The sequence below is a fragment of the Pelobates fuscus genome, chromosome 2, assembly GCF_036172605.1.
Source record: "Pelobates fuscus isolate aPelFus1 chromosome 2, aPelFus1.pri, whole genome shotgun sequence".
Taxonomy (NCBI): domain Eukaryota; kingdom Metazoa; phylum Chordata; class Amphibia; order Anura; family Pelobatidae; genus Pelobates; species Pelobates fuscus.
In genome coordinates, this window is record NC_086318.1 from 327,658,698 (window position 1) to 327,684,881 (window position 26,184).

At 39.3% G+C, this 26,184-nt stretch overlaps 1 protein-coding gene across 1 annotated transcript in view; it reads left to right on the forward strand.

The window, feature by feature from the left end:
- Window positions 1–26,184, forward strand: part of MCHR2 (melanin concentrating hormone receptor 2) — a 229,736-nt gene that overhangs the window by 92,079 nt on the left and 111,473 nt on the right. The window contains exon 3 of the mRNA XM_063441312.1: window positions 24,417–24,626. Coding sequence (XP_063297382.1) covers window positions 24,417–24,626 — 210 coding nt within the window. The remainder of the gene's footprint in view (window positions 1–24,416; window positions 24,627–26,184) is intronic.

Consider the following 26,184-nt stretch of genomic DNA (forward strand, 5'->3'; position numbering starts at 1 on the left):
ATATACCACGAGTATATAAGAACACGGTCCTACCTTCCACAGAGGGTTTCGGGTTGAATCACACGCATTGGTTCAACCACTCATACGTCACGTTACAACATTTTCTGCATAGATTGTCATTTCACATAATTTCACATGGCATTTACAAACTCAGGCCTTTTCTTGACACACTCAGACGACGTAACACGAGTATTCAAGAACACGGCATATACGTCTCACAAGACTTTCGGTTTTTGAATCACACGTTCTGGTTCATACATTCATACGTCACTTTACAGCAACATTTATGATTCTGCATATTGTCACTTCACATTAAAAAGGCCCTTGCATTCCCAGATCAGTTTAGTGACATGCATATCATCTGATCACCTTCCATATATACACATTACACGGCCAATCCCCTGCTGCCAGGTATCGGACTCAGCGTAACGCTTGTCACCAAGCATGGGCAGTCATGTCACTATCATACTCATAGATTTTACACCTCCCACACATACTGCTAGAAGTCCTAATCACAGCCTATACAGATTACACAGGTCTCACAGGATCCATTCTCACTCTATCCCTTTTTAGGTTTATCCAGGTTTTCATACCTGTCGAATCTCAAAACTTCATACATACTACCAGGTACGTAAGCCTGCTCACGTTGTAGTTCACAGACGTTTCATTCTTCTAGGCCATAGAGTACTGGCAAGTTAGGGGTATAGGCCCAAATAGGTACCTCCCTTCTTGGCATTTCTGCCTATCGTTTAGTGGTCCGCGAGGCCAACACCCCGCCTCAACGTTTCGGAGGCAAACGCCATCTGGCCACACGTGAGTTAGCCGCCTCGCAATATTATAGAGAGGGCCTCACCTGTCACTCCCTCCCCCTGTTTTCTTTTACTATCACCGAGAGGCCTACGATTCCTGCCACTACGACGGGTGGCCTCAATAACCCCTCGCGCCAACTCATAGACAGAGCCTCTCATAGCCACTTGGCAACTAGCAGGGCCTCACCTGTCACAAAACAAGATTAATTTTTCGCCTTTCAGGCCTAGTTAGCCTGCCAGTATCACCCCTGGGGAATCGGTCACTACACCCCTTACCATGGCTGGGTCGGCCGCTGCGACCCCTCCAGCACTGGTTGAGTTGCAATCACTTTCTCCAGCCATCTGTTTCAGGGCACATGCTAAATCTGTGTCCAAATAAAATGTATCCCAAAACTATACTTAACATCAATAAACATATCTGTACTTAAGACATTACTGCCACATCATCCATCTAGACATTTGGTGGAATTCATTATCTCGGGTCTATCAGAAGGATTCACACAGGCCTCATACACATGCCTTCCGGAATCCTGGAATGTCCTAATTTACAATCCGCACAACAAACCCTACAGCGGTGGAGACACTCATAGCCAGGAAGTGGCAGAGGACTTCCTATGGGGGCCCTTCCAGTCCCCTCCGTTCACCACATGGCGGACAAACCCCATCGGTATTGTCACGGGGAAATCTTCTCACAAACAGAGACTTATCATTGATCTATCAACACCTCACACCTCTGCCACTCCTAGTCTGAACTCCCTCATACCCTCTGAGGAATTTTCACTGCAATATTCCACCATAGATCACGCCATTACGGCTATCATGCAGGCAGGGGCCGGAGCATGGCTCAGTAAGACTGATATCACAATGCTTTCAAGTTACTGCCTATCCACCCTACACTGTGTCACCTGCATGGTATCAAGTGGGCAGGGAACTACTATTTTGCTCACGTTTAACATTTAGGTTCCAAAGTAGTCCGGCCATTTTCGACGTATTCGCCGAAACCCTATGCTGGTTTTATTAAATATAGCCAGATGCCCTACAGTTATACATTATCTGGATGATTTCTTACTGGTCGAGGAGAATATTTCCCCTCCCAGTAGCCTAAAAGAAACCATCAGTCTATTCGAACAGGTGGGTGTCCCAGTCTCCTCCACCAAGACTGAAGGACCAGATACCTTCATCACATTCCTGGGTATCATACTAGACTCAGCCACCATGCAAGCTAGCCTGCCACGCCCAAGGTAGAAACATAATCTCTACATACAACTCGGTACTTGCAACCGCAAGAATTACAGTCTCTGCTTGGGTCACTGAATTTTGCCATTCGCATCATACCTCAAGGCCAGGCTTTCATCTCACAACTCCTTTACATGTTTCCCACTTTTAGACATGATGGACACAGGTCACCCCTGGATACCCAAGCCACGGCAGGCGTAATTATGTGGAGAACATTTTTAACCACCTTGAATGGTAAAAGCATGTTCCTTCCAAAATTGTCTGACTCCTCACCTACCATTTGGTCAGACGCGGCGTCTACCACAGGTTTTGCAGCAATTTTTCAGGAACTAATGGCTTTGGGGCAGCTGGCCTTCAGAAGTTCAGGACCTGGAGGGTTTTTCCACTACCTCAGCTCTGTTTGAGATATATCCCATCGTGACGGTTGCCGTGGCATGGGTGCATTTATGGGCAGGTTCGTCTGTACGTTGCTACTCAGACAACCAAGTAACTTGTCACATTATAAACAAGGCCGATCCAAATCACTGCCTATTATGAGATTCTTGAGGAAACTCACTTGGCTGGCTGCATGTCATAATTTTCTCTTGTTTTGTATTCATGTTCCATGTGTATGTAACACTGCTGCTGACAATTTGTCTCGCTTTAATTTCCAGGCTTTTCGTCAAATACTCCCGTCAGCCGCACTCACAGCCACGAACACCCCACTATTCCACCATCTAGTAATGGACTAGATGCTATTATGCAACATAGCAGAACATTGTCCCAATTAGCACTGTCTACTAATACCCGGGAAACTTACGATAGAGCTTTCATTTGATTTAAAGATTCCTTTCTGAACACAACATCTTACAACCTTTCATCGTGACATCCTGGTTGGGCTTTGCTTCTTTTTGCCACCTCAAACTCAAACTATCATACAACACAATCAAACCATATCTGACAGGCATCCAACATCACATGCTAACTTTACAACCAGACAAATCAAGTGTCCTTCCACCAATTAAGAACATCCTTAGGGGTATTCAGAGATCCGAACCCCCACGTACGGCCCAGAGGCTACCCATAGATTTCCATATTTTTAAAGACTTATACAATTCACTAGATTTAAACCCTTTGCCAACAACACAAACCTCATCGTTAAAACCGCCATATACGTAGCCTTGTTTATGGTTTCTTGAGACCAAGAGAATTTACCGCCATCAGCACAACACAGTCCACTCACATCCTACTTCATTCACACTTAACAAAACACATGGACTATTATATCTTGACTCTGCCTCACTCCAAAACCAGTCAACATGCACTTTCAGTAGAGGTTAAGTACTATCCTACTCACAACAGGTGGAGCCCCGTCAAACTACTGGACTCATATACCCAGCATAACAACGAACCACCATCTCAACCACTTTGTCTACAAGGTTCGGTACTCACTACCACCACCTTTATGACACACGTCAGGTCTTTACTTACACAGCTGGGCCTCAAATCAGCTAACTATTCGGGCCACTCCTTCCGCATAGGAGCGGCCTCCACAGCATCCAGTGCAAACATTCCAGTTCATGTTATCAAGTCACTAGGGCGCTGGAAATCATCGGCTTACTCTAGAATACATACCTAACCCGGTACAAGAAGTAAGAAATGCCTTTCAAGACATGTCTGGTTAAAGTATGTATATTGCTGGTATGTAATAAATTTGATTTTCTACTTTTGCCCTCTTTATTTACAGGCCTACCTCATCGTCGGTTCCGGCACACCACAACCGACTTGCTCTTTTAATACCATCCTACACTTATCAGTGTTTGTATCTTCTGTACTATCATGAGCCCTTAACACAATTATTAAGGCCTTTTGGCCTGTAATTGTGGGAGGGGCGTATGACACACCTCTTCCCTACTTAAGGGACACCCCTTACCTGGCTCCATATCGTTCGAGGTCAGCGCTGCATCACCCTCCCACCCACTCCTCATTATTAACTCCTTTTCTCTTTACATTTCTTCTTGGTGGGCCCTCTTTATTTACAGGCCTACCTCATCGTCGGTTCCGGCACACCACAACCGACTTGCTCTTTTAATACCATCCTACACTTATCAGTGTTTGTATCTTCTGTACTATCATGAGCCCTTAACACAAATATATATATTTGTGACTGCACAAGAGAGCAACTATAAACCAACCTCCAGATGGCACAACACCCTTTGTGCACATTGTATCAACCTTTGTGCACATTGTTGTATCAACTCTATCCTACCTCTACAGACTTATTTTGGAGATGTCAACAGCACTCCATCACACACATGATGGCAATGCACACTTATAAATACATTCGGGAAACACATTGAAGCTTTCACACAAGCCATCACAGGCACACAAGTTCACACCTGTAACCATGATACTCTTCTTAATCCATTATACCTTATTTAAAAAAAAAAAAAAAACTCCCTCTACTCTAACATCTACTAGTGGCAGCGAACCGGCTTATCCCTATATTCTGAAAAAGGGTTAATTCACCCTCACTGATATATTGGATACAAAAACTGGAAAACATTGGGATAATGGAAGAGTTATGTTATTCTGTGGCAAAGAAGTACTCACAATATCCCTTACTTGGAATTGGAAACCATGGACCTCTTCCCTCCAACATCAATCACACCTTCTTGCTCTTTGAGTGTATACACCATACAGCATTCAGGACAAACAAACCTGACCTAACTATTAAATTCCATCTTCCAGGCAGCATATTTCAGTTTTATTTTTGTGTTAACTTAGTTTTAGTTTAGCTGTTAATGTTTTGGATATTAATGTGATTTTCTATCTAACTCCACATTTTATCTTTATTTTTGTGTATTTTTCCTCATTAACTGATGAATTGGAATCCGTTTTAAAGGGACACTATAGTCACCAGAACAACTACAGCTTATTGAGTTTGTTCTGGTGAGTAGAATCGTTAACTTCAGGCTTTTTTTCTGCAAACACTGTCTTTTCAAAGAAAATGCAGTGTTTACAGTACAGCCTAGTGATAACTTCACTGGCCACTACTAAGATATCTGTTAGAGATCCTTCCTGGGTCATGCCTGCCTAAAATGCATCCAAACATTCAGTGTCTCCGCCCTCTGCATTCATACACTGACCTTTCCTCATAGAGATTCATTGATTCAATTAATCTCTATGAGGAGATGCTGACTGGTCAGGGCTGTGTTTGAATTGTGCTGGCTCTGCCCCTGATCTGCCTCTTTGCCAGTCTCAGCCAATCCTATGAGGAAGCATTGTGATTGGATCAGGCTACCACTTCTGCTGATGTCAGCAGGCAGTGGGCAGGTCTAAAGGAAACAGGGACAAAGTAAGCATCGGCAGACTTTAATACAAGTAAGATTTTACTATATTTAGGGAGGCATGAGGGGACCAGGATGGCTAGATGGTGATTTTAATACTATAGGGTCAGGAATACATGTTTAATGAAACATACACACGGTGCTCTCCATTGAATGATTTATAGATTCACACAGCACATTTGAAAACCTCACTTGTATTGCTATATCCATGTACTGTATACTTTATCTGTACTATAATAGTCAAGTTCACCCTGTACACTGACCCAATCAATACTTACCTCTTTCATCGCATTCATTTTGTGTCTTTGTAATCTCTGAATCTTGTAACAGAATACTGTAACCTTGCACTCATAACTATTTTATTGTTGTGTGATATTTTGTAAATGCCAAGTCTACAAAAGAACCCTGCTCTGCACAGCATCATTCACAAATTTAGAAACAGAACAAGTCAAGTATTACTCTAATTTGCTACTAAAGAATAATTAATTAGACATATTTTTTAAATGTGTGCAAAGCAATTTCAGCTACAGCCCACAAATTGTAATCATACTGCTATAAAATATCAATTTCACTGCTCATAAATTTCAAAAGCTACTTGGGCTTATTTCCTTCTGTAATAGTCTGATTTAGACTAGAACAGTGGTTTCCAAACAAGACCTCAGGGCATGCATTCCAGTCCAGGATTTAGGAATTACCCAATTGTGTGAAGGTTTTTGTTTTCTTTCTAAAAACACCTTAGACTACCTGGACTGGTAGGCGTGCCTTGAGGGCTGGTTTAGAAACCAGTGGCCTATGGAATTACTACTCTTCTTTCTTTGAATTCATTGAAGATTCCCAAAATTGGGCCAAAATCCCCCGTCCCTTGTTTCTATCATAATGTCCCTCTTTTCTAGGCTTCATATTGTTGGTGTGTATGAGTGAATCCAGAGCAATAATGCTCATGGTAAAGTGTCTTAAAATGACAATAAATATGTTTAGACTCACTCTGTAAATACAATACTTTGTTCTTGCTATTAATTACATCTTCGTTACATAAATTGTTATTAGTAAGTAACCTAAAATTTCTCTTTAACCCCTTAAGGACACATGACGTGTGTGACACGTCATGATTCCCTTTTATTCCAGAAGTTTGGTCCTTAAGGGGTTAAAGCCCCGCTTTATGCCACACACACACTCACACCCCTAAAAGAAAGTGTCCCTCTTTGTCCATTTGTCCAAGTTATTTCTGTGGGACTTCCATAGAGTCTCATTATGAATGTGTCAATGTTTAATGCAGGAAGAGCTGTGGTCACCATTTAATTCCTTTGGACTTTACACTATTTAGCACAAAGCAAAACCATTGCTAAAGAAAAAAATCCCCGCGGTAAATTGGTTTTTAGCATGTATTTGTAATTTAAGCAACTGCCAATGCACCTGTAAGTAGGATCACTTGATCTGGTGAAAAATAATGTACTTTTAGTGACAGGCAGAAAGAAAAATATATAATTTTAGTAACGTAAATGGCTTCTAATTTACACATCTATTTTTTGCGGTTTTGACATTTTTAGAGTAAATATAGCCAGGATATTATATTAGACTCACTCTGACTGAGACAAACTGACTCATACATCATCTGTCTCAGTGTTATTATTTCGATCTCTCTTATTGATCTATTTTTTTAAAATTCTTAAAAAGCAGAGTTTTGTATGAGATCCTACTGAAAGTAAAAAACGTCTACAATTATTTGCAGCTTCTGTTGGATGCAGCACGTCAGTTAAAGGGACACTATAGTCACCAGAATAACTACAGCTTATTGAGTTTGTTCTGGTGAGTAGAATCATTACCTTCAGGCTTTTGCTGTAAACACTGTCTTTTCAGAGAAAAAACAATGTTTACATTACAGTCTAGTGATGACTTCACTGGCCACTCCTCAGATGGCTGTTAGAGATCCTTCCTGGATCATGGCTGCCTAAAATGCATCCACACATTCAGTGTCTCCTCCCTCTGCATGCAGACACTGAACTTTCCTCATAGAGATTAATTAATTCAATTCATATTTATGAGGAAATGCTTATTGGCCAAGGCTGTGTTTGAATCATACTGGCTCTGCCCCTGCTCTGCCTCTTTGTCAGTCTCAGCCAATCCTATGGGGAAGCGCTGTGATTGGATCAGGTCACCACTTATAATGATGTCAGCAGACTGCTCTTTTTTCTGAGTAAAAACAGCATGCAGAGTTACAGCTTCAAGCTTGAATACAGTAAGATTTTGCTATATACATGGAGGCATGAGGGGCCCAGGGGTGCTAGATGGTGTTTTTAACAATATAGGGTCAGGAATACGTTTGTGTTTCTGACCCTATAGTGGTCCTTTAAAGCTATCCCTGCAGGATTTATCTTCACCATAAACAACAAGCATCCAAAGCTTTCTCTTAAATTTGTTCCTACCTCAAACTTGCAGACCTATTTAAAATGGGGGAAAAAAAGGTTTAATGTTTTATGCTGGAAATTATTTTGCAAATAAGACAAGAAATCAGCTTTGAGTCTTTACGCACTTCACTCTTTGTACTTGCAGCTTTGGAATAATTCTAGATTTAGACCTTGGTCCTTTCTGTTTTTAATTCCACTCATTCTCCTCTCTAGAGCTGATAATATATTGTTGTCACCTTGATCTGCGTTCCCACAAAGTAATTGTCAAGTCCTTGAATCCATTTATTACTCCCTCAATAGGTATAAGAATCATTATAGTCTTGGAAGTATGTGACTTACACAAAGATTACCATAGCACATGGTACTCTAAATATATTTTATAAATCTAGAATACTTGGGTGTCATGCCCCCTCCTCCCACGCTGATTTCAATTAAACTAAATAAACAAAATTGCACATCATTTTTGGTTTGTTAGCTACATTAACATGCACATGTATCACCTGCTTATATAGCTTTCTCCCTCTTCCTTCATTGTGCCATCAGTGACATTTTCCCTTTTCTGGGGGTAATATGCTGAAATGATTATTGTACAGTTATTGTGTACAATGTTTGCCTCTTATTGTATCTTATAAAAATAGTCAACAATTGTAAATAAATCAAACACTGATGAGCCACAACATTAAAGCCACCTACCTAATATCTTGTAGGTCCTTCTCTTGCTGCCAAAACAGCTCTAATGCATTGAGGCGTAGACTCCACAAGACTTCTGAACATGTAATGTGGTATCTGGCACCAAGACATTAGCAGCAGGTCCTTAAAGGCTGGCAAGTTGCGACGTGGGGCCTCCATGGATTGGATTTGTTGTTTCACAACATCCCACAGATGCTTAATCAGAATGAGATCTGTTACAAAGTCTGTGGCGCTTTTGGAGTCTCATTACAAACGTATACACAGATGGCACCGGTCTAACTTATATACAAACTTATATACTGATGGCACTTCCTCTAGACATTTTAAATTGCAACTCTCTCAGACTAACGCATGCTGGAGGGAGTGCGGTCAAGTTGGTACTCTGTATCAGTGGCATATATATAGGGGCTGCAGGGGTCGCAGCTGCGACTGGGCCCATCACTCCATGGGGCCCAGCCGCCCTGCAGACCCTTGTGACCGGGTATCAGCCGCCGTGTTTTGTGGCCTGGGCCGCATGTTCAAGGGGCCCATCGGTTGGGAGTCCGAGTGGGAACTCTGACTCCCATCAACCTGAGCCAACACTGGACCCCAGGGAAAGGCACCCTCCTGCATCTAAAAAGGTAGGAAACAGGAGGGTGACTTAAACATTTTGTATATATGTGTGTGTGTTTGTTTGTGTGTATGTGTCTGTGTGTCTATGTGTGTGTGTGTGTATGTGTCTGTGTGTGTATGTGTGCCTTCTGTGTGTGTGTGTGTGTCTGTGTGTCTGTGTGTACGTATGTATGTATGTGTCTTTGTATGTATGTGTGTGTGTGCCTGTCTGTCTCTCTGTGTATATGTGTGTGTGTCTGTGTATGTGTATGTGTGTATGTGACTGTATGTGTCTGTCTGTCAGTATGTGTCTATGTGTGTGTCTCTATGTATGTATGTGTCTATGTATGTGTCTCTGTATGTATGTTTGTCTGTATGTATGTGTGTCTATGTCTGTCGGGGGTGGAATGAGAGGGGGGAGAGGGAGGGAGGGGGGAGAAGAGGGAGGGGAGCCTATAGATCAGGTTCATACCAGGGCCCCATGGATTGTGTGTACACCACTGCTCTGTATTATGTCTTTTGGTCTTGCCTTAAACTAAAACAGTATTGGGAAGATATTTACAGTATATGTGCAATTAGACGTTTATCTTTTAGATTAGATATTCACACTTATCTATATTGAAATAATGTAGCTGCTACAACACTGAATGCGTAATTATCCAAAACTACACAACCATGTGAAAATAAAAATTAAAAACAGTAAAAATTACTGTTTTAGTTTTGGGAAGATATTAACACTCTAATTACCCCTTAACCCCTTAACGACCGAGGACGGTCCAGGACCGTCATCGGCATTTTTGCATTGCCGACCGATGACGGTCCTGAACCGTCCTAACGGTGCAATGTACTTACCCGATCGCCGTCGTTCCCCGGCGGCGATCTGCGGTGCTCCCGGTGTGGGGAGACTGCCTGCAGCCCAGACAGTCTCCCCATGGCGGATTAGGACCCCTGTGCCTCAACAGGGCGACCACATGGTCACAATAGGTGTCCATGTGTCTGCCTGCAGGGAGACTGCCTGTGCTCTCCCTGCAACTGTAAAATCATAAAAAAAATTAAAGTTAAAGTTAATAAAAAAATAATAATTATATATGTGTATATATATAAGATATATAGACATATATTATACCTATATAATATACGTCTATATATCATATATATAATGTCATACTAAGTGTATTTTTATATTAATATGTACATATATTAATATAAAAATACACTTATAATTAAATTACACACATATATATAATATATATAATAACTATATATATTGTATATATTATTATAAAATACAAATAATAAGTAAATTAAATTAAATAAAAAAAAATAAAAATAATAAAATTTTAAAAAAAATTACATATCTATATGACATTTTATTCTAACTGTATTTTGATATTAAAATATATATATTTATATCAAAATACACTTAGAATGAAATTGTATATATATCTATGTATATATAAATAAATTAAAATAATAGGAAATATACAAATGTCCATATACAAAATTACATAAATAATTATATAAATATACACGTAGACTTTAAATATATAAATATGCATATATATTTAAATTCTGCGTGCATATTTATGTAATATTTTTACATAATTAAGTAATTTTATTAATTGCAATTTGAGGGACCTGCCTGCCAACCCAGGCCGAAATTCCAGAGAATTTAATTTGCTAGCACTGTATTTTACCCTGTAACTTTCTATGACACCCTAAAACCTGTACATGGGGGGTACCGTTTTACTCGGGAGACTTCACTGAACACAAATATTAGTGATTCAAAACAGTAAAACCTATCACAGCGATGATATTGTCAGTGAAAGTGACTTTGTTTCGCATTTTTCACACACAAACAGCACTTTTACTGATGATATAATTGTTGTGATATTTTTTCCTGTTTTGAAACACTAATATTTGTGTTCAAGAAAGTCTCCCGAGTATAACAGTACCCCCCATGTACAGATTTTATAGCGTTTTACAGGGTCAAATAGATAGGTCAAATATTTTTACATTGAAAATGGCCAGGTTGGTTATGTTGCCTTTGAGAGCGTATGGTAGCCCAGGAATGAGAATTACCCCCATGATGGCATACCATTTGCAAAAGAAGACAACAAAAGGTATTGCAAATGGGGTATGTCCAGTCTTTTTTAGTAGCCACTTAGTCACAAACACTGGCCAAAATTAGCGTTCAATTTAGTTTTTTAGTTTTTTCACACAGAAAACAAATATGAACGCTAACTTTGGCCAGTGTTTGCGACTAGGTGGCTACTAAAAAAGACTGGACATACCCTATATTGAATACCCTGGTTTGTCTACTTTAAAAAAATATATATGTACATGTGGGGTGTTATTCAGAGACTTTTGGCAGATAATAGTGTTACAATGTCACTATTGATAAATTTGAAAGAATATATGTTTTGAAATCGCAATATCCTACTTGTACCTATAACCCTATAACTTGCAAAAAAAAGCAAAAAAGCATGTAAACACTGGGTATTTTAAAACTCAGGACAATATTTTTAATCTATTTAGCAGTTTTTTTTATTCGCTTTTGTAGATGAGTAAAATATTTTTCAAGTAAAATTCAAAAAAACATGTATTTTTTTTAAATTTTTCATCATATTTGTTTGTTTTTTTAAATTAAATTACATGAGATTATATAAATAATGGTATGTAAAGAAAGCCTTTTTTGTCCTGAAAAAAACAATATATAATTTGTATAGGAACAGTAAATGAGAGAGCGGAAAATTACAGCTAAACACAAACACCACAAAAGTGTAAAAAGAGGCCTGGTCTCAAATGTACAACATCGCAAAAACTGTCCAGTCCTTAAGGGGTTAAGGACTGAGCCAAGTGTACACATTTTGTTTAAAATAAAACGTAAACAAAACTTGGAATTTGACTATATGTTTGTTCAACCGTAATTCACCTCTTTCATATTAAGTGCACCCACACTTATTATATATCATTTTATTCAGGAGAAATTGGGCTTTGATTTAACATCAAATATTTAGCTATGAAACATAATTTAATATGAATAAAATATAAAAAGATGTGAGAAATTAAGACATTTTGTTATTTTTTTAGTTCTGCATGACATTTTGACTGTGAATGTCATTATACGGTTTGATTTTACTGCAATAAAATACACATATTTGTATTCAGCGATGTCTCACGTGTAAAACAGTACCCCCTATGTACAAGTTGTATGGTGTTTTGAGAAGTTACAGAGTCAAATATAGCATGTCAACCTTTTCATTTTTTTCTCATTGAAATTGCCAGATTGGTTACGTTACCTTTGCAACCGTATGGTAGCCCAGTAATGAGAATCACCCCCGTGATGGCATACCATTTGCAATAGTAGGCAACCCAAGGTATTGCAAATGGGGTATGTCCAGTCTATTTTAGTAGCCATTTGGTGACAAACACTGGCCAAAGTTAGTGTTAATATTTGTTTGTGTATGAAAAATGCAAAAAAATAAAATTGAATGCCAATTTTGGCCAGTGTTTGTGACTAAGTAGCTACTAAAAAAGACTGAACATACCCCATTTGCAGTACCTTGGGTTGTCTACTTTTGCAAATGGTATGCCTTCATGGGGGTAATTCTCGTTCCTGGACTACCATACAGTCTCAAAGGCAACATAACCTACCTGGTGAATATATTCATATGATATCATTACTTTTACTCTTATGGAAAAAAAAATATTTATAAAATTAAAAAAATGAGATCTGGGGAGTTTAATGCTACACCTTGAACTATTTGTCATGTTCCTGAAAACATTCCAACCCAAAAAAATGTTATCCTGCCATTATTGAACACCATTGCCATAAAGTTGTGTATGTGATCTGCAACAATCTCTAGGTAAGTGATACATGCCAAAGTAACATCCAGTAACATTCCCAGTAGAATATTGCCCAGTGCATAACACCCCCTGACTGAGGAAGCTCCAGGAGGAGTGAAACGCGTATCGGCAACCAGGACTTTTTATTTTAATTATTGCATTTCATTTTTATTTATTTTTTAGCATATTTGTATTAATAAAAAGATTACATTTTATATTAAGTCCATAGAAGCCTCAAGTACCTTAATTTGGGGAAGTGCCAACCCCTTTAGAGTGGCACAAAGCCTACCACCCTCAGAGCCAGGATTTTAAGGCTCTATAACAGGTGAACATAATACCTATTTACATTCTATCAGAAATATTCGTGAATTGACTATACTACACATTGGATGTCCCTATTGTTTTTTTCTTCCCGGAGAAAAATTTCAGCAGGAAATAATGGTGGGATGCTCTGGAAAATGTGAGTGATCCATTTATCTACCTCATTTGAAATTGCACAAGTGTTTTACAATCTGCACTATATTATATATTTTTATCTTCCATATCGTTATGTGACGTAAACGACCCAAAGACCCTGTGCAGTAATTCCTCAACACTTACAGTGCTCCATTTAAGGTATATATATATATATATATATATATATATATATATATATACACATATATATATACACATATATATATATATATATATATATATATATATATATATATATATATATTTGAAACATGGGGGGATGGTTGCATTCACCTAAACATGCTTAAATGGGGTGCTGCTGGGGGCCATATTATACAATAAACAATACACAAGATCCAGCGCACTCTCCTATCTACTAAACAGCAACTTCAATGTTGACAGATTTTATTAGTTTGTAAAAGTGTTTTTTAAAAACACCTAATCTAGGCAAAAAAATAATGGGGATTTTGTTACATTATATGATTATACATTGCATAAGCCTGCCACAACGTCAATGTACCCCATCTTTGGCTGGTCCTACTCTCACAGTCTAATGTCTGCTCTTATGAGATTAACCACTTACTTGGGAAAAAAATCCATCTGAGGCTCTCTGCAGTACAAGGTAAAATAGGGAACTTAGATGAGGCACCTGTAACAGGGAGGGATACAAAACCAAAGAGTTGGCTAGACTCCCAAATATATATGGGGGGGGATGGGGGGAAACATGGGGGGATGGTTGCACTCACCTAAACATGCTTAAATGGGGTGCTGCTGGGGGCCATATTATACAATGCGCTGGATATTGTGTATTGTTTATTGTATAATATGGCCCCCAGCAGCACCCCATTTAAGCATGTTTAGGTGAGTGCAACCATCCCCCCATGTTTCATACTGATAGAGCCCTGATAGGCAGCTCAACAACTGAATTCAGTATATCTCTTCTCTGGTAAATATAAATATGGTATACACTTTCTGGAGCAGTGATGTAGCTCTGATTTATGCGCCTGATCACTATGATCCCTGCTTATGGATATAGGGTAGTGCTTGTTTTGCATATGGTAATCCTTATATGGTATGGTAGAATGTCTAAGTGGCATAGAAGAAGAACAGAATAAAGTAATATGATGTAATATGCCAGCAATGATATACTCTGTAAGTAGATAAGTAAATATACAATAGCTAATAAAAGTGAGTACACCCCTCACATTTTTGTAAATCTTTTTTGACAACACTGAAGAAATGACACCCTGCTAAAATGTAAAGTAGTAAGTTTACAAACTGTATAACAGTATAAATGTGCTGTCCCCTCAAAATAACTTAACACACAGCCAGTAATGTCTAAACCATTGGTAACAAAAGTGAGTACACCCCTAAGTGGAAATGTCCAAATTGGGCCCAAAGTGTCAATATTTTGTGTGGCCACTATTATTTTCCAGCACTGCCTTAACCCTCATAGGCATTGAGTTCACCAGAGCTTCACAGCTTGCCACTGGAGTCCTCTTCCACTCCTCCATGATGACATCACGTATCTGGTGGATGTTATAGACCTTGCGCTCCCCCACCTTCTGTTTGAGGATGCCCCACGGATGCATAATAGGGTTTAGGTCTAGAGACATGCTTGGCCAGTCCATCACCTTTACCTTCAGCTTCTTCAGCAAGGCAGTGGTCATCTTGGAAGTTTGTTTTAGGTTGGTTATCATGTTGGAATACTGCCCTGAGGCCCAGTCACCGAAGGGAGGGGATCATGCTCTGCTTTAGAATGTCACAGTACATGTTGCCATTCATGGTTCTCTCAATGAACTGTAGCTTTCCAGTGCCGGCAGCACTCATGCAGGCCCAGACTATGACACTCCCACAACCATGCTTGACTGTAGGCAAGACACACCTATTTTTGTACTCCTCATCTGGTTGCCGCCACACATGCTTGACACCATCTGAACCAAATAATGTATCTTGGTCTAATCGGACCACAGAACATGGTTCCAGTAATCTATGTCCTTAGTTGACTCTCTTGTGCATCATATTTAGAAGAGGCTACTTTCTGGGACAACAGGCATGCAGACCAATTTAATGCAGTGTGCGGCGTATGGTCTGAGCACTGACAGGCTGACCCCCTACCCCTTCAACCTTTGCAGCAATGCTGGCAGCACTCGTACGTCTATTTCCCAAAAACAACCTCTGCATATGACACTGAGCACGTGCACTCAACTTCTTTGGTCGACAATGGGGAGGCCTGTTCTGAGTGGAACCTGTACTGTGAAACCGCTGTATGGTCTTGCCCACTGTGTTGCAGATCAGATTAAGGGTCTTGGGAACCTTCGTATAGCCTAGGCCATCTTTATGTAGAGGAACAATTCTTTTTTTTAGATCCTCAGACAGTTATTTGCCATGTGGTGCCTTGTTTAACTTCCAGTACCCAGCATGAGAGTGTGTGAGAGCGATAACACCAAATTTAACACACCTGCTCCCCATTCGCACCTAAGACCTTGTAACACTAACAAGTCACATGACACCAGGGAGAGAAAATGGCTAATTGTTTTTTTTTTGAGGTGACAGTAAATTTACACTGTTATACAGGCCGTACACTCACTACTTTACATTGTAGCAAAGTGTCATTTCTTCAGTGTTGTCACATGAAAAGATATAATAAAATATTTACCCAAATGTAAGGGGTGTACTCACTTTTGTGAGATACTGTACATTTGAAATTTTCAGTGCTTTGTAATGGATCCTAAGGTATACTATGGAGTGGTATTATCCCCACTATAGGATATGTGGGAGGTACAGGTCCTCTCCTTATACGAGAGAATAAAACAATTTAGTGTACACTGTTTAGTGAGAGTGTATGGTTGAAGGTCTCATGGACATAGAAGGAGAACTGAATTTTCCAGAGCTTTGCAATGTCTAAAGTATAGCATGGAGGGGCTGTAGCCATGCAGGAAGGTAAAGGTTGATTAATATATAAAACAATAAAAACATATAGTAAAAAAAAGATAAAAAGCAATTGTTGTACCACAACTTTGGTAAAGCATAGAAAAAGGTGAAGCACATTAGTGTAGTATAGTATATATTTGTACTGTTTTATATAGCAATAAAATACTTTTACTTACCACCTGAACTCCAGATCCTTGGTAGGGATTGATACCACCTACACTTCTAGGATTGAGCAAACCATATTTGCTCATCTCCCATGTTAGCACCTTTTAATTTGTCTTTACACTCTCACTGAGCGGTGTGTACTCAATTTGTTATTCTCTCATTTCATATTTATAAGGAGAGAACCTGTACCACCCACATATCCTAGAGTGTGGATCATACCACTCCATACTATACCTTAGGATCCATTGCAAGGCTTAAAAAAAATGAATGTATATTTACTTACAGAGTATCTCATTGCTGGCATACTATAATTTATTATTTTATTCTGTTCTTCTTCTATGCCCCTGAGACCATATCCCATAAGGATTAACTATTTTCAAAACAAAAGCTACGCTTTATCCATAAGCAGGGATCATGCCACACTGGAGTACTGTGAAGTAATGGTTGGCTTAACACAATATGGCAAATGGTAACCGAATTTCTGCATTTGCTGAGATAGGCAATTTCCAGTAGCCTTATAAGATTTGGAAATGTATTTTTATGTGTGTGCTATAACTTAATCTGTATTATATGTGAATTTCGGTCACTACAGCAGCACCATTCCTGTAAGATGCATGTTCCAGGTGTGCCCCCAATTCCTTTTTGTCTTTACACTCACAGTGACAGGTACTCAGACACAGTTACAGGCACACACACACACACACACACATGGTACCGTCACACACACACTTTTATGGGCACTGGCGGTGTAGGAGGAACCTGGTATCTAGTGATTAGGGAAGCTTCTTGCTTACCCCTCAGCAAGTGGCTGTTTGCAGGAAGGCATGGCTTATTCTCCATGGCTGCTGCTTTGCTGGAGGAGAGGGCATGGCTTCCCTCTCCATTTGACACCCAGGGCACATGCTCCCCCGTCCCCTTCCTCTCTAGTTTTGTTGGAGCTGTGGCCAAAATAGTTTCGCCCTTCTATGGGTACCTGTGTGACAATGGATTTCAATGGATTCCCCACATTTTCTGCAAAAGATAAACAAATACATGTAATATTCTGTAAATTCAAATAGTACATTAGGCAAGTGTAAATGCAAATCTATTTTTGAATTAATAACTTAAGTGTGGTTTGCTGAGAATTAATAGTGAATTTCAAATTAGAGACCAAAAAAGTCTTGACAAAAACTCCATTGGGAGTTGAAACGTTGCAGTGTTCCACATGTTCCAATAAAGGTGCCTGAAGACACTGGAGTGCCTGGACCCTGTTTCCAATACTGGTATTCATGAATAATCTAGTGAACAATTCTGTAATTTTTTTATCTTACTTTTATGGGCTAGCTCTGCATCACCCAGATACACTTAGAGGTTAAATGACTAAACACTAATTGTACTGAAGTTAAAGGATCACTATAGGGGCAGAAACACAAACATGTATTCATGACCGTATAGTGTTTAACCCACCATTTAGGTGACCGGCGCTGGCTCTGCCCCCTTTGTAACATCATCAAAATGGCCGATAGGGAATGCATGGAATTGCTTAAACACAATGCGGGCAGGGTCAAATGCCATTTTGGCCAATCAGGACCTCCTCATAGAGATGCATTGAATCAATGCATCTCTATGAGGAAAATTCAGTGTCTCCATGCAGAGCGTGGGGATGCTGAATGGCAGGGCTGCTTACTGTGCAGCACTGAGCCAGGAAGCCCCTCCAGTGGCCATCTGAGGAGTGGCTACTTGGAGGTATCCTTAGGGGCAATGTAAACACTGCCTTTTCTCTGAAAAGGCAGTGTTTACATGAAAATGCCTGAAGGGAGCTATTATACTCACCAAAACAACTACATGAAGCTGTAGTTGTTCTGCTGACCAGTGCCGGTGCTAGGATTTTTGACTACACAGGCGAAGATGCATTTTGACGCCCCCCCCCCCCCCAAAAAAAAAATAAACAATGCATCTTCACCTCTGTGTCTCGTAGCCCCCTTTTGAATTTCTTACCCCCATTAGTGTTGCATATCCACTCTCTTGAATGTCTTACCCCTTTGGCCCCTTTGTGCCTTACACCCCCCTTTAGTGTGTCTCCTACAACCCCTCTTATGTATTTCTTACTTCCCCGCCAGCCCCTTTCTGTCTCTTTCTTCCCCCCAGCCCCTATCTATCTCTTTTTCTCCCACATAGACACAGGCAAAAATACATACATGCACAAATACACAAACATACAGACACACAACCATACAAGCACACAGACATAATTATTCAGGCACACAGTCACAAAGATATACAGACACATACAGTCATAAAAGGCACACAATCAAACAAACACAGTCATACAATCTACACATACAGGTACATTGTCGTACAAACACAGACATACATTCATACACAGGCACAAAGAAATACAGACACATACATAAAGAAACATAGAGATAGGCATATAGAGACATACATACACAATGATACAGAGACATACATACACAGACAGTTATAAAGAGACATACAGACAAGGCATACAGAGACATACATACACAGACAAACAAAGAACCCTGCACACTGATACCGTGTAAATGCTACGGCCATCCACAGTGGTGGATGCTCCGTGTCAGGCGGACGTCGCTGGATCCACCAGTAAAGTCTTCAAAAGGAATAAACGCAGGCAACACTCCAATAGTAAGGATGGCATATTTACTGGTAGGTGAACCACCCCATAGAAAGTGTGACGTTTCAGCTCATGCAATAAGGCTCTGCTCAGCCAAAACGTTGCACTTTCTATGGGGTGGTTCACCTATCAATAAATATACCATCCTTACTATTGGAGTGTTGCCTGCGTTTATTCCTTTTGAATACATACACAGACAGCCATACAGAGACATACAGACTGTATGTCTCCTTATGACGGTCTGTGTATTTACACAGGATGGCTAAAAGATAGATCCCCATCTGTCGTGCAACTTCAACAATGCTTTGAAAGCTGGGGCTCTACCGATTCCCCATGCTTGCAGGATTGTATTTAGCACGGAGCAGTATTTGTGTGTTTGACTGTAAGCATGTGTTTGTATGGAGTATGTTTGTATGATTGTAGGGGTGTGTTTGTATGTTGTGTTTGCGTTTGAATGTAAGCATGCATTTATGTGTAGTGTTGGTTTTTGAACGCAGGTGTGTTTATATATAATTTCGGTGTCTGATACAGAGGTGTGTTTGTATGTAGTGTTGACATTTGAATGCAGGGGTGTGTTTGTATGTTGTGTTGACGTTTGCATGCAGGTGTTTATTTGTGTGTAGTGTTGGTGTTTGAATGCTGAGATATATGCACATATACACATACACTGCCACACACGCACACACTGTGATACACATACACAAAGATACACACACTGACACATTCAGATACACATATACACAAACTGATGCACATTCAGATAGACAGACGCACAGATACACACACATACACACAAACACTGACAGACACACAAACACACACACACACACACTGACAGACAGACATATACACAGAGACACACTGACAGACAGACATATACACAGAGACACACTGACAGACAGACATATACACACACTGACACACAGACATACATATACACACACACACAGACATATACACACAGACAGACATATACACACATATATACACACTGACACACAGAAAGACATATACACACACTGACACACAGACAGACATATACACATACTGACACACAGACAGACATATACACACACTGACACACAGACATATACACACACTGACACACAGACAGACATATACACACACTGACACACAGACAGACATATACACACACTGACATACATATACACACACTGACAGACAGACATACATATACACAGACACACACTGACAGACAGGTTCAGGAGGGTGGCTTACCTGGGATCCAAAGTGCTGCCTGAGGTAGTTGGGAGTTGGAGGAGCTGGTCCTGCCCAGCCCCCCTCCTCTCTGCCTTCTCTTGCTCTTGCTGCTCGAGTCTTCTTGGGAGGACTTCCTCCCATGCTGGCGAGAAGGTGGCCGGCGGCAGCTCCGCCCCTGCTGGGCGCCAGCCGCGCTGTGTGCTACAGAGGGAGCAGGGATATGACGTGTCATATCCCCGCCCCCTCCACACAGTCCGCGGCGCTGCATTTGGCGCTCGGCCACGCTACAAGAAGTGACCGGCAGGAGAGGGGAGCTGTGCGCTTCCCTCCTGCCGGTCACCCGGACTTTTGCGCCCCCGGGCCGGTGCGCCCTAAGGCGGCCGCCTGTGCCGCCTTATGGACGCACCGGCCCTGCTGCTGACTATAGTGTCCCTTTAAAATGAAGCTGCTTTGACTAACTATAACTGGGTGGAGATTTTTTTTCAAATTACTATTTTCTCTAAATTTAGAAATTTTGTTTTCAATTCACTATAATTCCATGTTTATCAAATAAACAATAGCAAAATACCAACAGGTTATCTACAATACAATAATAGTAGAAAGACATAGGGCAATATTGTAAAAAATAGCATGGAATGTGAAAAGGAAATAAATTCTTTTTTAGTATAAATTCTTTTATTCAATTTCTTACAAAAATACAAATAGCGATAGAACCGCACAAATCCAGTTCCATCCTTACATAGTACAACATTTTACATTAGACAAACACATTTTTGGTGGTTTTGTCAGAGTCTATACAGATGTTTAAGTTGCAATTGGATAAATACTTGCAAAAACATAACATACAGGGATACAATTTCTAATTAGTGGGGTAATAGCTGCTTGATCCAAGGAGACATCTGACTGCTATTTTGGGGTCAAGAAGGAATTTTTTCCTAGTTTGTTGCAAAATTGGCAGCGCTTCAGACTGGGTTTTTTGCCTTCTTTTGGATCAACAGCAAAAGCATATGTGAGGAAGGCTGAACTTGATGAACGCAAGTCTCTTTTCAGCTATGTAACTATGTAACTATGTAACTATACACCATTATCTGCGGGGTCGGGCTCAGGAGAGGAATCTGACTTGACTCAGGGCTCTAACTGTGCAAACGGTAACAAATTTAATATATAGCAGTATGATTTATAACCTGATTTCTATTTTATTAACCCAGCTTTGCCAAAGGTCCCTTCTTTTTGGGGCATTTAAATATGGTATACTCAAGTCTCTTTCCATCTTCGTCTGAAGAAGGATTTGATCTTTGATAACATCCCAGTGAACTACTTGATTGGATTTCCAATTCCGTGCAAGAACAATTTTAAATGCGATAAAACAATGGATAATAAAGCATCTATTTCTGTATAACATATTTGGCCATTGCATGTGTAGCAAGACTACCTCTGGTTTCATTTCTAACTCTATTCCAGTTATATCCTTTATAAATCTTAGCATTCTCTTAATAGAGGTCTGAATGTTTGAGCAACTCCACCAAATGTGGATAAATGATCCTACCTCTTTATCACACCTCCAACACCTAGAGGAAACTCCAGGGTACATCTGCGATAACTTACTAGGGACTAAATACCATCTATATATGACCTTGTAATAGGTTTCTAATAAGTTTAAACATTGAACCTGTCGGCGAGTATTATTTATAACTTTACACCATTCCTCCTGATCCAAAGACCACTTCAGATCTTTTCCCCATTTGATCTTCTGGGGAAAACTAGCTACTGAATTAGTATTTCTAATTATCTCTATTGCTTTAGCTAGAACTTTCGGTACAGTCTGATTTGAAAATATGTGTTTTATCATTATAAGCGCTTTTCCAAACTCTTTAGTAAGGTGTTTCTGCAGGAAATGTCTAAGCCTCAAGTAGGTAAATATCTCTCGTTGAGGGAGATGATACTTTTGTAAAATAGTATAGAAAGACAATATGCAATCTGAACCTATTATCTGCGAAACTTTATTTATTCCATGGGTTCTCCAGCTATCAAAGGAGAGATCTATCACATTAGCTTCTATTGTCCTCAAGTTTGCCGTGGGCAACAATTGAGCCCATATAGTATTGTTTTTAATATCAATCTCCATCTTGTCTAAAGGTTTCGTATTCCATAGTAAGCCCTCTGGGTTTTTTAATCTCAAATCCTCCATTTCGGTGCTAAACCAACTTTCTTCACTAGCTGTCACCGTCTGGGACCTATACATATGCATGATCACATTAGCCCAATATATAACTCTTATGTTAGGGAAATTTAGTCCTCCATCCTTAGTTTTTATTGATAGAATTTTCCTGTTGATTCTATTTCTCTTACCCTTGTTGATAAAATTCTCTAGATTGTTTTGTAGTAGCGTCAACCAAATATCCGGAATCCTGAGTGGAATCATTTGGAATAAATAATTCCATTTAGGAATGACATAGGAATTGATGACGTTAATACGGCCCCACCAGGTAATCTGCAAGTCTCTCCAGTCTCTAAGTAATAAGTTTGTACTTTTTAACAGACTTAAAAAAAATTCTTCCATCATTTTCTCTATATTCTTTGTAATAGATATTCCTAGACAGTCAAATTTCTGAGCTGCCCATATAAATGCATATTGATTACTTATTTCCTCTCTTGACTTTTTATCTAGTTCAATACTCATCACAACTGTTTTTTCGTTGTTTAGTTTATAGTTTGCTAATTGACTATACCGTCTAACTTCCTCCATCAGATACTTCAAAGATCTAGTTGGTTCAGTGATTGAAAAAAGGATATTGTCCGCATAAAGGCTGATTTTTAATTCTTTGTCCCCTATTCACTCACAAAACCAGGTTGATTGAAGGCATATCAATTTAAAAACACAAAGATAAAGCACGGTGCTTACAGCAGCAGTAGCTTAGTATCCAACAGCTTAAAATACATAGTAAAAACAAAGAGAACGTTACCTGCGCTCTGGCCTAATGTACATGGGGATTTAGGCCATTACGCAGGTAATGTTCTCTTTGTTTTTACTATATCAATTTAAAAGTCTTGAAATTACCTCAAGACTTAATGGACATCAATAAATGCAAGTTAAGTAGATAATAATAGTGCTCAATCTCATTAAAAACAATTGTTTATTACAAGACAGACTTACAAGAAGACAGTAGTATACATGCACAACACAATCTGGCAAGAAGATGGTAGGTTCCAGTCCTTGATATGCCTTCACTCAACCTGTGTTTGTGAGTGAATTTCTTTCCTTTTCACATTCCATGTTATTTTTACAATATTGCCCTATGTTTTTCTACTATTATTGTATTGTAGATAACCTGTTGGTATTTTGCTATTGTTTGTATTGAAGACCTGGAGGAGTCCTTCATCTACATACTGTCAGTTAATTGGCTAAATCGTATACTTTATTTGTTACCCACTGAGTGTGGTTTATCCACTATATAGGTGTTCTGTAATACACAATTTTTGATATATTTAGTGAATAAACCCCTTGGTGTCATATCACCCATAGCAACAAACACATTCTCTACATGGGCAAACAAAATAAAACACTATTTACACAATCACTGAATTTGTTGATGTTCTGCAGAGTAATCATAGCAATAATAAAGCACTAATGACATAAAATGCTTATTATACGCTATAGCACTTGTCCTGTGACATTCAGCTCCAAATCATAAGTAATGACATTCATACTCACACAGAAAAAGCAGTTGTCATGGATTTCTTCCCTGATGTCTTCATCTGTCTGAAAAAGCTTAATAAGGATGTTACTAAAACAGATATAAAATAGATTCTGGTGTTACTAAGTTACTTCCACTGAAACAATCACACAGTATGTCAATATCCTTGAAATAAATATTTTACACCACAACCTTTTACAAATTTAGATCATAATTGAAAAATGTGCAATCATGTTTAAGTGGAATTTATTTTTGTTCCAAATAAGTCTATTTTTTTTGTTAATGAGTAATTAACGCATTGAGTCTGCTAAGTGTATTTAAATTAATTTTTGGAACACCACTTTGCTAACATTTTAACCACTAAGGGGGCAATTAACTAGATGCATTTGTTTCTATTTCAGATCTAGAAGAAAAACTATTCCTGATATCTATATCTGTAATCTGGCAGTGGCAGATTTGGTTCACATTATTGGAATGCCATTTCTTATCCATCAGTGGGCTCGTGGGGGAGAATGGGTATTCGGAAGTGCCCTCTGCACAATTATAACATCTTTGGATACATGCAATCAGTTTGCCTGCACTGCTATTATGACAGCAATGAGTTTGGACAGGTAAGAGAACTGCAAAATATTTGTAATTACTCATCAATATAAATGGTGCTTGATTACTATTACACAGTTTTACAGATACTATACAAATCAAGTTATTTTCATGGGAACAATACACGCAACAACTAAGCATTTTAAGAGCACTGACACTATAATTCACTAAACAATGGATGTTGTACGGATCAACAAAATTTGGTGAAAATTGCTGAATGCTGATGGAATGACAATTTTCATATATACTAAAGATCATTCCAGTTAAAATGTGGTTAGCACGACCGAATTTGTGTAAGTAGGCTGGGTTCATTCCGTGCCGGGTTGAAAATCAGTGCTTTTCACATCAGAACCCTATGCAAAGATGTTACAGTGAAAAGAGAATGAATAAACACAGCAAGATGCATATTTGCAAATTATAATTTACACGCTTTTTGCACGTGAACAATAATTGAAGTACTATTTGCTCTTTGGCAGCACTAGCAACCAGCAGGTAAATGCGTTTTTCAAGTGAACAATAATATGAAGCACTATTTGTCTGCTGACAAATAGTTAACAACCCTTGACCATGCAAGGGTTAGCCATGTGGAGGCTGGCCAGTATAATATAATATAATAAGTCTGGCCCCTATATTTGTGGTTGCTGATTGTAACTAAAAAAACACAAGAGACTGGGCAGCCATTGTAAAATAATATGAGGGACCTGGTCGCCCAGTTCTCCTACCCATGAGCATTGGGTGAGGCTTTAAATAATGTGGAGGATGACAGATCACTGTGCACTTCCTGTCCCCCCATGGCCAGCGGGTTGGGGCTATTTATTAAACTGGGGTCTTAGTGTTCCCTCCAGTTCCCACCCATAGGCAGTGGGTGGGTGGCTTTTAACGTTATAACCATGGGAAACCTAATTCCACTGTAGCCCCCACCCATAGGTGGAAAGGGGGACGTTTTTAATAACCAATAGGAGTGGACATGTTAAACCCCACATGGGCTTAGAGTGGGGATATTTAATATGGGAAGATGGTGGACTTTCCATTAAAAATAACCCTCCCTAATGATAGTGATGGTGGGGGGTGGGGGAGGAGAATTTCTAATACCTGTGACAAAAAATTATACTCACCATTAAACATTTTACTTCTTCTTACATATTCTTTTCTTCAGCCCCTGACAAAAAAAACCCGAAAGAAAACGAATAATTCATAGCGTTAATATTGAAATACAAAATACAATACTGTATATTAAATCCAAGTTAGCCCCTCGAGTGCTCTGTGCAGAATGAACTTCAAAAAACCTTTATGTAGGCTTTCCCACACTTTGCAATCAGTATAGTGCTCTGATTGGTCGGTTGTAAGCCAGCCAATCAGAGTGCTTGCCTTTTCCATTTAAATGTTTCAGATGATCATATTTCTATGTCATAATGTATACTTTTTTGATGCACCTGTTGTGGGAAAGTATTAGCAATATTTTTGGCTATAAGTTATGTTACTAAGAGTCTTTTTGTTAGTAACTGTTATCTGTGCATGTGAAATATAGCCTTTGAAAAAGTGCAAATAGGCACAAAATGTGATGGTCTG